This window comes from Erythrolamprus reginae, chromosome 1 (genome assembly GCF_031021105.1).
Source record: "Erythrolamprus reginae isolate rEryReg1 chromosome 1, rEryReg1.hap1, whole genome shotgun sequence".
Classification (NCBI taxonomy): Eukaryota; Metazoa; Chordata; class Lepidosauria; order Squamata; family Dipsadidae; genus Erythrolamprus; species Erythrolamprus reginae.
In genome coordinates, this window is record NC_091950.1 from 94,903,079 (window position 1) to 94,917,218 (window position 14,140).

The 14,140-nt window shown below is 39.6% G+C and overlaps 1 protein-coding gene across 6 annotated transcripts in view; it reads left to right on the plus strand.

The window, feature by feature from the left end:
* Positions 1 to 14,140, plus strand: part of CKAP5 (cytoskeleton associated protein 5) — a 72,975-nt gene that overhangs the window by 32,884 nt on the left and 25,951 nt on the right. For all 6 annotated transcript variants that reach the window (XM_070759956.1, XM_070760002.1, XM_070759985.1 and 3 more), the window contains 9 exons: positions 1,056 to 1,169; positions 2,513 to 2,623; positions 3,188 to 3,280; positions 5,145 to 5,330; positions 5,431 to 5,525; positions 7,429 to 7,486; positions 7,568 to 7,693; positions 8,556 to 8,692; positions 12,692 to 12,866. In XM_070759956.1, the coding sequence (XP_070616057.1) occupies positions 1,056 to 1,169; positions 2,513 to 2,623; positions 3,188 to 3,280; positions 5,145 to 5,330; positions 5,431 to 5,525; positions 7,429 to 7,486; positions 7,568 to 7,693; positions 8,556 to 8,692; positions 12,692 to 12,866 (1,095 nt within the window). The remainder of the gene's footprint in view (positions 1 to 1,055; positions 1,170 to 2,512; positions 2,624 to 3,187; positions 3,281 to 5,144; positions 5,331 to 5,430; positions 5,526 to 7,428; positions 7,487 to 7,567; positions 7,694 to 8,555; positions 8,693 to 12,691; positions 12,867 to 14,140) is intronic.

Here is a 14,140-nt window from a genome sequence, read left to right on the forward strand (position 1 = left end):
CTGCAGAAAATTTTTAGCTTCGATGAGAGGGAGACTTCTTCCTGGAGCGTGGCTTTATTTTGGCCGGCCAGGAAGAAGTATACGTAATGTCAAAGCTCCGCCCCCGGAATCCCTTCGTGGTATTCCCCAGCTCCTTTTGCTTGCGGCGCGGCTGGGGCGTCCTTTTTCGTAAAAATAAATAAATGATGGGATTCCGGGGGTGCAGCTTTGACGTCACGGACTGCTCGGATTCGGGTTTGGCCGAACTTCACACAAAGTTTGACCAAACTCGCCGAACTCAAACTCCGTTGGATTTACCCATCACTAATGATGAGAAAAATTAATAGAAATAGAAGTGCAGATTTAGTAAAAAGTCTGACAGTGTTGAGGGAATTATTTTTTTAGCAGAGTGATGGCATCCTGGAAAAAACTGTTCATATGTCTGGTTGTCTTGGTGTGCAGTGCTCTGGAGCGACATTTTGAGGGTAGGAGTTGAAACAGTTTATGCCCAGGATGCGAGGGGTCAGTAAATATTTTCCCCACCCTCTTTTTGACTCATGCAGTATATAGGTCCTCAATGGAAGGCAGGTTGGCAGCAATTGTTTTTTCTGCAGCTCTTAAAAAACAATCCAATTGAACAGTTTGTTTTTCCCAACACTTTTTTTGTAAGTAATGTGTTTTGGAAAAGTAACGAGTTTATAAGATAGCAAGTAGTAAAATCCAACATTGTTCATTAGTGCCAAAGCTATAAAGTGTGCTATTATCTACATTAAACCCATCTTTAGTATTGTCTAAGAATATCTAGATTCTATAATACCAACAGAAGGCTGTCATATAGTGACCTTCCATTTCCTGTCCCTTGAAACATTCTCCTAAAAGTCGGGGTAAGTGGGCTGTGACTTGAGAAGTCTGAAGAGAAGGAAAGATTGTTGAACATATGTAAGCAGAGTCCCCCCCCCAAAAAAAATTCTCTGAATTCAGTTGGTGATCCCCTTTCCATTTACTCATCCATTTCCAACATCTATTGAATTATGTGCTCATTTCAAAAGTTTTCCCTCTCTTTGTTGTATACCTAGGCTGGTGGTCCAGTGAAGAAAGGGAAACCAACTTCAGCTGGGGGAGTAGGAACTACTGGAGCAAAAGCCAAAAAAGGAACTGAAGTAAAAGAGATATTTGAACCAGAACTCTCAGTAAGTGAATTCTGTGCTCAAAATGATTTAAATTGACTTGATGATAGTAGGAATGTGAACAAAATGGAAAATGTTATGTTTCAAATGTTGAACAAAACACTGCACCCTGGGAGTTCTGCCACTGTGTTTCAGACTGACCATAGTTCAGGAGAAACAAAACATGGAACATAGTGTTGTGAGTTTTGGATGAAACAAAATCCAAAATTCTAAATGATTTTGGGGGGGCAGATAAAGCTGGTATTCACTGCCTGCACACACCCTTCTCTGTCGTGTTTCAACCGCCCGTAATTACAGGGTAATGAGTCCAGGAAGACACACACCACACGATAAAAGGAAAACCCAAAAGTTTTTATAAACAAAAACAGAAACAGCTCCCTTTTTGAATGTCAAAGGGATTTTCTGGTAAACACAAGGCACAGGTTAAATGCAATCCAATTTCTCACCCAATAACTGGGAAATTGTGTCCAATTCTAAAGTCCAGAGAGTCCACACACAATCTTGAACAGCACAAAAACCACAATCTTGACGAAACAATGAATCAGATAAATTGCCATGAGGCTAAGTTGACAGGTTGCACTTTTATCTGTAGCACTAATTACAGCAGCCCCACCCAACCACAGGTGGCCTCATTTTCTCTTGTAATAATCCTTCAGTTGTTGTCACTACACAAGCGTGGATGTGTCATTCTTGTTCAGAATCCAAGGATGATACAGATGATTGATCTCCTCCTGGGCTGTCTGCCAAACTCTCCTCTTCCCTGTCACTCACGCTTCCTTGGTCAGAGGAGGCTTTGTTGGCAGATTCCATCGGGAGCAAAACAGGCCTGCGGCATGTGGATGTTTCCCCCACATCCACCTGCACATTCCTTGGGGCAGGAGCTGGGCCAGAGCTAACCACAACAATATATAGATTCAGCATTTAGACATTTGCCTAATAGTTGTCTTTATATTCGTAAGGGGGAAAGTGCTACATACTGTATGGCAGTTCAGCAGAATCCTTGAAGGAAGTACCTCAGCTCTAAGGAGCATGCCAAGAGTGCAGCAGAATGAAGACCATTTTTAAATAAAATGGCACATGTACCTGCACACTTGGCACAGCTGTCCTATCATTCAAGAGGCTAGTCACAGAAGCAGGAAAAGATACATTGGGCCTAAAAATTACTGATAGGCACTACATGCATATGTCTGTGTGCTCTGAAGTAAAGTGTGTCCTTTGAATTCAGGGTGCTGTGCTGTAGCAAACCTGATATACTGTAAGTCAAAACGCCTAAAAGCCCAATGAAGGCATGTTTGGAATGTACCAGTAGGCTATTAACAGGTGTACAATTTTTCCTTTGCTAACAGATAGAGATGTGCGAGGAGAAGGCTTCATCTGTCCTTCCAGAAAGTTGCATGCAGCAGTTAGATAGTGGCAATTGGAAGGAAAGGCTGGCTTGCATGGAAGAATTTCAAAAGGTAATAATGACAAGTTCTTCTAAAAAGTGTCTCACCCCTAAAAATATTTGTTTGTTGCATAATAAATTATTTTGGCATTTCACAAAAGCCTTTAGTGTCAGACTGTATTTTGTGACTTTTCAGATTATTCTGGGTACTGCAAGTTTGTTATACCAGATCTGATCCTTTTTAAAAATACATTAAAGGCTTAATTTGTCTAAAATCTGTACTCACAAATTTTATATAAGGAAGCGTCCAACAATAATTAATTCTTACTGTTGAAAATAAGAATTGGTTCAAACTTCCTATCACTTTTACATTTCTTTTCAGAAAATCAGAATAAAGTTTCCAAAATGAAGCTTAATTGTAAATATTTGTAAAATATATTTGTAAAAGCAAAAAAGAATAATTCTCATATAGAGTGCATTAAAGTTACGTTTACAATACTTACAGTCTTCTTAAGAAGTATGGTTTTTACATATGCTAAACATGAAATGTATCTGAATGAATATAAGTTTATAGAATTTAGTTCAGTATTTATATCTCTGCATTTCTTAATGTTTAACACTGTTCTTCATCTTTAAGGCTGTTGAGCTGATGGATAAAACTGAAATGCCTTGCCAGGCTCTAGTAAGAATGTTGGCAAAGAAACCTGGATGGAAAGAGACCAACTTTCAGGTAGAACAATATTAATTTTTAGGGCTCTATTATCATTGAATTTATAACTTGTTTACAAAATTACCTTAGAATTGAGCCTGGAATTCCTTATGTGTAGATTTGACCATTTAAGTTTGAAAATCTTATGTAATAACCTTAATCTTTATTTCTTATTTGCATCCAGGATAATAATATTGTTCATTATATTATTTCTTCATTGATACGTGATACATTTCTGGTAGCATTATACAGCTTATTACGATTTAATTAAAATATGGGTATTTGGAACCTTGTTAAACAAGGACAATAAAATTAAGATAAAGCATTCAAATATGTACATTAAGAAAAATGCTGAGAGCTGTGTCAATTTCTATATTTAGTCTGTTATGTGAAAAACCTCTAAAGTCTACTTCAACAGCATTAACAGCTTTTTAAGAACTAGACCTTTGGTAATATTCATTTCAATAATATCTGTATACTAGCTTATTGTCAGGCACAAGCAACCAGAACAATTTAATTTAATTCAATTGACTTATAGGTGAAACTCAAAAAATTAGAATATCATGCAAACGTTCATTTACTTCAGTAATGTAACTTAAAAAGTGAAACTTAATATATGAGAGATATTCATAACATGCAAGGCAAGATAGTTCAAGCCGTTATTTGTCATAATTGTGATGAATATGGGATACAGCTCATGAAAACTCCAAATCCACCATTTCAGAAAATTAGAATATTACATGCGATCAATAAAAAAAGGATTGTACATAGAACAATATCAGACTTCTGAAAAGTATAAGCATGCATATGTAGTCAGTCTTCCATAACTTCAGCAGTGCTACAGGCTAATAGCGTCCATGCCATGCCGCTTTGAGGCAGTAATTGCTGTAAAAGGGGCCCAAACAAAGTACAGTGTTTCCTCGACTTTCCCGGGGGGGGGGGGCATTCTGAGACCACAAAAGTCAAATTTCCGCAAAGAAAAGATGTAGAAGTAAATACACTATTTTTGGCTATGAACAGTATCACAAGCCTTCCCTTAACACATTAAACCCCTAAATTACAATTTCCCATTCCCTTAGCCACCATTTATATTATTACTCACCATGTTTATTTATTAAAGTTTATTAAAAAAAATATTTATTAAAGGCGGACTAAAGTTTGGTGATGACATATGACGTCATTGGGTGGGAAAAACTGTGGTATAGGGGAAAAAACCATGAAGTATTTTTAATTAATATTTTTTTAAAAACATGGTATAGACTTGGCGAAGTTCGAACCCGCGAAAATCGAGGGAACAATGTACTGAAGTTTTTTCTGTTCTAGACATTGTATCTGTTATGTAGATAATGCAGGCATGCACTATTCCAATGATGGCGAATCTATGGCATGGGTGCCACAGGTGGCACGCGGAGCCATATCTGTTGGCATGTGAGCTGTTGCCCTAGCTCAGCTCCAACATGCATGTATGGCGGCTAGCTGATTTTTGGCTCGCACAGAGGTTCTGGGAGGGCGTTTTTGGCTTCCAGGGAGCCTCCAGGGGATGAGGGAGGGCATTTTTACCCTCCCCCGGCTCCAAGGAAGCCTTTGGGGAGGACGAAATACGAGCCTACCGGGCCAAATAGAACTTTGGAACCAGGCCATTTCCAGCCTTCAGAAGGCTTCCAAGGGGTGGGGGAAGCTGTTTTCACCCTCCCCAGACATTGAATTATGGGTGTGGGCACTCACGAATGTGCGATAATGCGTGTGCATCCTCTTTCGGAACTCTGGGGAAAAAAAGGTTTGCCATCACTGCACTAGTCCTATTTGATAAAATGTAGGTCTCAAGTGTTACTGTACAACAGATAATTAGCTTGAAAATAGCAATGGCTCCTCCTCTTATTTGTAGGTGATGCAGATAAAACTTCATATCGTTGCCTTGGTTGCTCAAAAGGGAAACTTTTCCAAAACATCTGCACAAATTGTCCTGGATGGCCTTGTGGATAAGATTGGTGATGTGAAATGCGGAAGCAATGCCAAAGAAGCACTAACAGCAATAGCAGAAACCTGTCAGCTGCCTTGGACTGCTGAGCAGGTGCAAATATTGTTTTTCATAGATACGATACATTAAAAAAAATTATCACAAGAACTATTGTTCATTTATATTAGTTACAAATAGCCTGTTTTCGTTCTAGGTTATGTCCATGGCATTTTCCCAGAAGAATCCAAAGAACCAATCAGAAACTTTAAACTGGCTCTCAAATGCCATTAAGGAATTTGGATTTACTGGGTATGTCTCAAAATTACAGTAGCATACTGCTTACATATATTCATGCTGTTTACTAAATAACTGTGACATAAAAGATATATTAGCACACAGAGAATGTCAATAGCTACCATACTAATTCACATTATTTGTATACTTTTAGATGAGATGAATATATTAATATGCTTGTTAGAGCAGTTACAGTGGTCCCTCGATCATCGCGAGGGTTCCGTTCCAGGACCCCAAGCGATGATCGATTTTTCGCGAAGTAGCGGTGCGGAAGTAAAAACACCATCTGCGCATGCGCAGATGGTGTTTTTACTTCCACCGCCGCCCGCCCTTCGCCCGCCCACCCCATTGCTCGCGCCTGGGGTTTCCTCGCGCGCGTGCTGCCCGCCCGCCCACGCTGTTGCTGGGGCCGCTTCCCAGCTGGGGAGCGGAGCTGGTGTGTCCCCAAGCGCGCGCGCACCGCCCGCCCGCCCACGCTGTTGCTGGGGCCGCTTCCCAGCTGGGGAGCGGAGCTGGGGTGTCCCCGCGCGTGCCGCCCACCCGCCCACGCCGTTGCTCGCGCTGCCGCTGGGGTCTTACCGGGGCAAGAGGGGGAAGACCCAGGGAAGCCGCCCAGCTTCCCAGCTGGGGAACTCCACCATCTACGCATGCGTGGCCATAGAAAAAAAGGCACGCATGCGCCGATGGTGGAGTTTACTTCCGGGTTGAAAACTCGCGAAATAGCCCTTTCGCGATGCTCGAGGACGCGAAACTTGAGGGTTCACTGTATATGCATTTGTGAACCAAGCTCTTTCTAACACACACACCCCTGTGTAGTTTCTTTTTTGTTTGCATACAATGTACTATATTTTTCTGAGTATCAGATGCACTTCTCCCCACCACAACCAAAAAAAAGTGGTGGAAAAGTCTGTGCGTCTTGTACAGCGACTATTGTGGTGGTGGGCAGGGGGTTGTTCCAGCACCGATCAGCTGTTCTAGAAGCTGTGGCGATGGCAGAGAACGGGCCACAGTTAACAAGCCAGATGAATATCAGATGGATGCTGGGAGGCAGAGGCAGATTTGTGTTCTTGTTTTCCTCCCCCAAATCTAGGTTTGCCTTATAGTCTGGGAGGCAGACTATATGGTAGTTAGAATTTAGAAATCTATTGGGGTAGTGTTGCCTCCAGACTCCATTGCCATGGCTTCTAGATTGCTGAAGTCTGACAACAAATTTATTTATTTATTCATTCGATTTTTATGCCGCCCTTCTCCTTAGACTCAGGGAGGCTTACAACATGTTAGCAATAGCACTTTTTAACAGAGCCAGCATATTGCCCCCACAATCCGGGTCCTCATTTTACCCACCTCGGAAGGATGGAAGGCTGAGTCAATCTTGAGCAGGTTATGAGATTTGAACCGCTGACCTACAGATCTAGTCAGCTTCAGTGGCCTGCAGTAGAGCACTCTACCTGCTGCACCCCCCCAGTTCATGCTAGATTGATAGATTCCAGTAGAGATTTTTTTTAAAAGGAATATATGCTTTTATCATTTTGAATACACTTTGCATCCCTTAAAAATTCAAACCTGCCTTACAGAAATTTCCAACAGATTTTTTAAAAAAAGAATAAAATATTATTGTATCTACCTGCCTGATGTGAAACAAATGTCCTTCTTTCAACGTGGTTCTTGGAAATACTAAGAAAACATGCAGAGATGGATGCAACGTAGTCAGGTGTCATTTCTTTAAGAAATGCATTTTCTGAGATGTAAGATGTGTTCTATTCTTTTAAGCAGCAGTTCCACCATAGCCAGTACTATTATCTCACATTTAAATTCCATAACCTTTTGACAAAGTGGTTGAGAATGAGTAAGAAGTCATATTTTTCACTGCTCTGTATAATGTTATGTTATTTGTGGGTAATATTGTCTTCTCTCTCAGATTGAATGTGAAGGCATTTATCAGCAATGTTAAAACAGCTCTTGGAGCTACAAATCCGGTGAGTATTTTTCCCCCTTCGAATTAATTTTTTTTGCTTTCTGAATATTGACTCTAAATATTTCTATTTCCTGTTTAATAGGCTGTGAGGACATCCGCCATAACCTTACTAGGCGTCATGTTTCTGTATGTTGGTCCCCCTTTACGAATGTTCTTTGAGGATGAAAAGCCTGCTCTTCTTTCCCAAATAGATGCAGAGTTTGAAAAAGTAGGTTTTCTTTGAAATGCTGAAACATTTATTGTTTGGATGATCATTTCGACTGACTTTAGGATCTTTCTTAGTATTGCTAATAACACGGTGAAATAAATGAGCCATCAGCTAAAATAATCTTGGAAGATCATATTGGCTGATGACTGCCTGAAGAGGAGCCCTAGTGTTTCGGATGGAAATGTTTGTCAAACTTTCATTAATACGAGTATTAATTCTACAAGACTACTGTACTGTTAAATTCACTGTTTGATTGGTGATAGAAATGAAGTCTTTGGGTAGTACACTAAATAAAGAGCAGGTTCAGTGATATATCAAACAATTTCATGGCGTTGAGGTATCCTCAACTCATGACAATTCATTTAGTGACTGTTCAAAGTGACAACAGCGCTGAATAAATGACATAACCGTTTTTCACACTTACAACCATTGTAGCATCTCTATGGTCACCTGATCAAAATTCAGACACTTGACAGCTGACTCATATTTATAATGATTGCAGTGTCCTGGGACAACATGATCAACTTTTTCGACCTTCTGACAAGCAAAGTCAACAGGAAAGCCAGATTTACTTAACAACCGTGTTACTAATTTAAGAACTGCAGTGATTCACCTAACAAACATGATAAAAAAGTTGTAAAATGGGACAAAACTCACTTAACAAGTTTCTCACTTAGCAACATAAATTCCGAACTCAGTTGGGATCGTAAGTCAAGGACTACCTGTATCTTATCTGAGCCTTCCATTTTGAGCATTATTTGCATGATTTTTAATTAACACAACACAATATTGTGTAGTCATATGAATTAAAATTCCAAATGCTCCCTGTCAAAATAATGTAAAGTAATGCTATATATTTCAGGTGCAAGGACAAATACCACCTGCTGCAACTCGAAGCAGTACAAGGCACAATATTGGCATTGATGATGGTGAAGAAGGTGAAGAACAGGAGGATTCAGGGAACGATGTCGTGGACCTCTTGCCTAGAGCTGATATCAGGTTTTTATACTTTGTTTCTATTTGATTTGGTTTTATGTTACCTTTAAAAAAAAAATCCAAAGCAGGAATTGGTTGGTTGGTTGGTTAGTTGATTGTGAGCTATTAAATTGTTGCCTCCTAGGGACTATCTTGGTAGACTTTCTCCATGGTAATTTGTCCCTAAGCTGCTATTTTATAGGTCTTCCAATGGTGCGCTCATCACCGATGTACCTGAGTCCATCCATCTTGCTGCTTGGCTTCCTCTTTCCTTTCATCTTTCCTAGCCATGAAGTCTTCTTCAGAGATCTAGATCTTTTCATTACATGTCTGAAGCAGGATAATTTGAGCCTTGGTGTTTCCCAGTAGTAATCAACATGTTTCTTGATTGTTTATTCCTTTACTACCATTGCAAGTTCTAAGGCTGGTTTTATCTAGCCATTTTGGTCATCTTAAAATTTTAGTCCCCATTTTTCACTACACTCTTTACTGTTATTACCGTGTTTCCCCGAAAGTAAGATAGTGTCTTAATTTCTTTTTACCCCCAAAAGCCCCACTATGTCTTACTTTCGGGGTATGTCTTACATTGGAAAAAAATTGAAAGGGTCGCGTTCCCGAAGGCATCTCCCCAGAGTCCAGAAGGGCAGCCGCGGGACAGGAGCCTCATGAGCCCTTTTCCAAGTTCAACCTCAGGGCTCCAAGCGGCGTGCACGCGTGGAGCCACAGACGTGTGTCGGGGAAGCGTGTGTCTGGAGGGGAGGAGCCGCTCTGCGCAGTTGGGCAGCCCCACCTGCCTGCTGGAAAGGAGGCGGGCGAAGGAGGGCGCAGCTCCGGCCGCTTGCCTCGGAGCTGGTCGGCCTCGCTGGCCGCTTGCAGCCGAGCCTCGGCAGGACTCGGTTGCTGGGACGAGCGCCTTCGCTGCAAGCCGCCGCCCGCTCGGCTCACTTCGGACCAGCGCCATCCTTCGCTTTGCCAAGCCGGGGAAGAGGCGGTGGCACCGCGGCGAGGCGAAGGCGAGGGGCGCGCGGGGAGCTTGGAAGCGACGTCATCGGGCTCCCCCCCCTGGCAATACCCCCGTGTTTCCCCGAAAGTAAGACATATGTCTTACTTTCGGGGTACGGCTTATATTAGCCGACCCCCCTGAAACCCCCGATACGTCTTACAATTGGGGGTGTCTTACTATCGGGGAAACAGGGTACTAGAGCTTGCAGATCCTTTGCATTTTCAGTTAGTGTCATCAACATAGCACACATTGTTGTTGTAGTTTCTTCCATTTAAAACCATGCTCATTTTCTTCCATTCAAGCTTTTCCTAATATATATATTCAGCATATGGGTTGAATAAATAAATAAGTGGAGAAGACTCCTTTTCCAACTTGGAGTCAAATCTGTTTCACCTTTACCTATACAGTGACCATCTGACTATAGATAAGATTCTCATAAGGACAATGATACGTTCTGGGAAACCCATTTTTCTGAGAAATTCCACAATCAATGAAGCACATGCTCACTTCTTTTCCAGTATTTTGGGATTTTCTTAAGTATCCAGAGCACGTTCAGCAATAACGTCTCATGTTTCTCATTCCTTTCTAAAGCCAGCTTGAATATCTGATGCCTTTTTAAAAAAAAATAGGGCTTATAATCTGTTTTGGGTGATCCTAAATGTTATTTTGCATGTGAAATCAAGCATTGTATGATAGTTTGCATATTCAATTAAATCTCCTTTTTTGGTCATTGGACTGTAGATTTGTTTGAATAGTTTGGATAGAATCATTATTGATTCTTCTTCTGTTGCTTTGCTATACTTCTATGGATATTCATCAGTTCCTATAATCTTCCATCTTGGAATTGAGCAGTGTATTGATCTAACTTCATCTTCTTGAACAAGAGACTGAGAATAATTTCAACAGGTTCTTGGATTTGATATGTCTACAGTGTAATATTTTGTTTCCCCTTTTCATCTTTGCTTGATTTCTTTTGAATCAATTAATCTACAAGTAGTCCCCAAATTAAAACAGTTCATTTAGTGACTGTTCAGAGTTACAATGGCATTGAAAAAAGTGTCTTATGTCAATTTTTTCACACTTTGCAGTATACGCATGCTCATGTGATCAAAATCCAGACACTTGGCAATTGACTCATATTTATGATGGTTGCTGTAGTCCAGTCATATTATCTCCTTTTGTGACCACCTGAGAAGCAGAGTCAATGGGGAAGCTAGATTCATTTTAACAGTAGTTTGATTAATTTAACAACTACAGAGATTCTCTTAACAACTATAGTAAGAAAGTTCATAAAATGGGACAAACTCACTTAACAAATGTTTCACTTGGCAACAGAAATGCTGGGCTCAATTGTGGTTGCAAGTCAAGAACTACCTATTTTGGCATTGCTTAGCATGTAAATTTAAGATTTCTTAAGTCATACAATCCAATGAAGCAACCAGGACTTGGGTGGGAGACAAAGCAGGAATACTAGTTGATAAAATAACAAAATATAATCTGAATATAAAATAATACAATATAAAATAACATTTATAGTCTGTTTAATATATTTACATGCCTCCCCCATCACCCTTCTTGTCTTAAATATTAGTCCGGGCTTTTTAAAATATACCATATCTTTCAGAGGATAAGAGGCACCTTAGTTCTGGGGGAGGAAAACAAGGAAAAAAGCCCTCTGCCTCCCAGCAATTTGCTTCCCAGCAAACAGCACAGATGATATACATTGTTTGCTATGTATTTCTGTGCATGTGTGCCTGACCTATAGAAATCGCAAAGAATTGGAGAAATGAACATTATGGCAGTATATTAATGCAAAAAAGTTTTATTAAATGTGGTCACACTAACTCCTCCCAATTAGTTAAACAGATCTATTCCAAACATGACTAAATCAGGGTTTAACTCAGCTGCCTTAGCTTAATACTAAACTCTTACCTTTCAGATTATACTTGTACAGATTCTAATAAAATTTATGTGGATTTCTTGAAGTATACATTATTCTCTGCTATTTAAAAGAAGATATAATAGCATTGGGCCACTTCAGATCAAGCATTTATTTTAAAAAGCTTCTTCATTTTGTTAAGTTGTCTAGAACAATAATAAAGCAGATTTAAAAAACAAGTCTAATAATTTGAACATTCTATAGACATTTATATTTATTGACTTATCTCCTTGTATCCAATTTCAGCAACTGATTAGCACAAGAAAATAAAATTCTGCCTCTGCCTCCCAGCAATTTCCCTAGTTGGCGCTTTAGTTTCATTTTCATTTTAGTACAGTGGGCCTGCCTGCAGGTTCAATCATCTGCTGGTTGGGAGGCTGATAATCAGTTGCTTGTGCTAATCAGGTTCTGTGCTATTTGCTGCAAGGAGGTAAATAGCTGGGAGGCAGAGGCCAAAGAGGGGGGTGTCCGGGTGGCGCTATATTCATTGTATAAGACGTACCCAGGTTTTCACTCTTTTAGGGAGTAAAAGGTGCATCATCTTCTACGAAAAATATGGTATATAAAAGAAATTTGCAATTAAAAGAAGAATAGCAGCTAAATCCTCTGAAATATAATAGGTTTAAAATTACAGGACATCTTGAAATACCATAAGATGATAATAAAGCAGAACAGAAGGCAGAATAGCATAGATTTAACCAATAAATACATGCTAATCTGGTATTAAAAGCTTATTAGTAACAGCTATAAGGAAATGAGTAGAAAACTTGTCAGCTGGAGGACTTGCATGAAGACTGCTCTTGCTGCCTAATAAATCACTGACAAACATGGAGCCCCGTGAGCGCATCACCACAGCATTTTAATAGGCAGACAGCAACTGTGCTTGGTAAGTTAGGTATGTTAAGGACAATTTCTCTATGTATAGATATGTAAACTCTTAAGCGTTAATCTATAACCTATTTTATAATTTGGATTTTCTGTCTTGACCGTTATTGCTTACGATGCTTATACTTTGCTTCTTCTTGTTTAAAGAAAATTGATGATGAGCTGTTGGGATTTTGGTTTTGGTTTGTTTTTCCAGTGATAAGATGACATCTGAGCTGATATCTAAGATTGGTGATAAAAACTGGAAAATCCGAAAGGAGGGTCTGGATGAGGTAACCAACATCGTCAATGAAGCCAAATTCATACAGCCAAATATAGGCGAACTTGCACCCGCCTTGAAGAGTCGTCTCAATGATTCCAATAAAATCCTGGTATGCCTAAAATGTGTAACAAATTTGTTACAGTCAGCCACCTTCCATCCTTTATATCCCAGCTTAATTTAGATCTTGTAAACAAATGTCACTAAGCATTACTGCCATTTAATTTATTTTATGTAATAAATATTTTTACAATTGCTATCTTGACGGTTGATGCATCTTGTTCTCTTGGGGGAAATTGTACTGCTGTATTCAATGAACATCAGAGAAGTTACTGTAAAGGAAATTCACTCTCTCCCATAACATGCAGAAGAACACAGTTGAGCTTTGTTTAATCGATTTGTAAGCACATACACCAAAGCACAGCTGGGGATATTGTGCAGCTTACTGTTAATGGTGCTTCTGTTTCTCATGAAATCTTGTGATTTAAATCAAATCGGAATTTAATTTGATGTTCTAGGTAAATATTCAAATATGGTTTATAACTTTCCACTTCTAGCCCAATATAAACTCCTTTATGATAGATAATAATAATTTATTAAATGTATATACTTCCTCAGCTATAGTGAGTATGGCCAGTAGATGTTATTTGAAAGAAAAGTTAGCAAATTTGGTTGTTTTTAAAATGAGTTTGGAATTTTATTCCAATTTAGTCTTGAGTAATTGGCTTCCGTATTTTCCTTGTATTGTCCTAAAATTCCTCTGTACAGTATTCATTTATGCCTCAAAATACAAATTTTTTGGCTAAAATTGTTTCCTAATAACTTAATTAGATTTTATTAGATTATAGGCAGAGAAGCCACAAGGATACTGCAGCTTTTCTTTATAGAGAAGTTTATGTCCTTGTTTGGGAATTTTGGAGGTGTTCTAAAACAATTATATAACCTCTGAAATACTGCACCAGTATCATTTTCTTATAGGTAATCCTCAATTTAACAATCATTCATTCAGCAATTGTTCAAAATTATGACACTGCTGAACAAAAGGGACTTATGACTTGTACTTGAAGTTACAGTTACTCTGGCACTGTGCGGACACGTAATCAGAATTTAGATGCTTGGCAAACCTCTGACCCTTTCAACTGAACCATGGGGACACTATAGCTATCCCTACCTGCCTGTGATGCATGGCCTTCCTGCTGGGGCCACCTCAGGCTATTCTGGAGGCAATCACCATTTGCAATCTCAAATAAAACCAACCCTTCTGAGAGATCCTGAAAATGGCAGCCAGTTCCTAAATGCTGCATGGCGGTTTTGGTCTATTCTCTTTTGGAAAAACGATCTTTGGAAGAGAGAAATGGAGTAAGGCACAGCGGGGAGAGGAAGCCC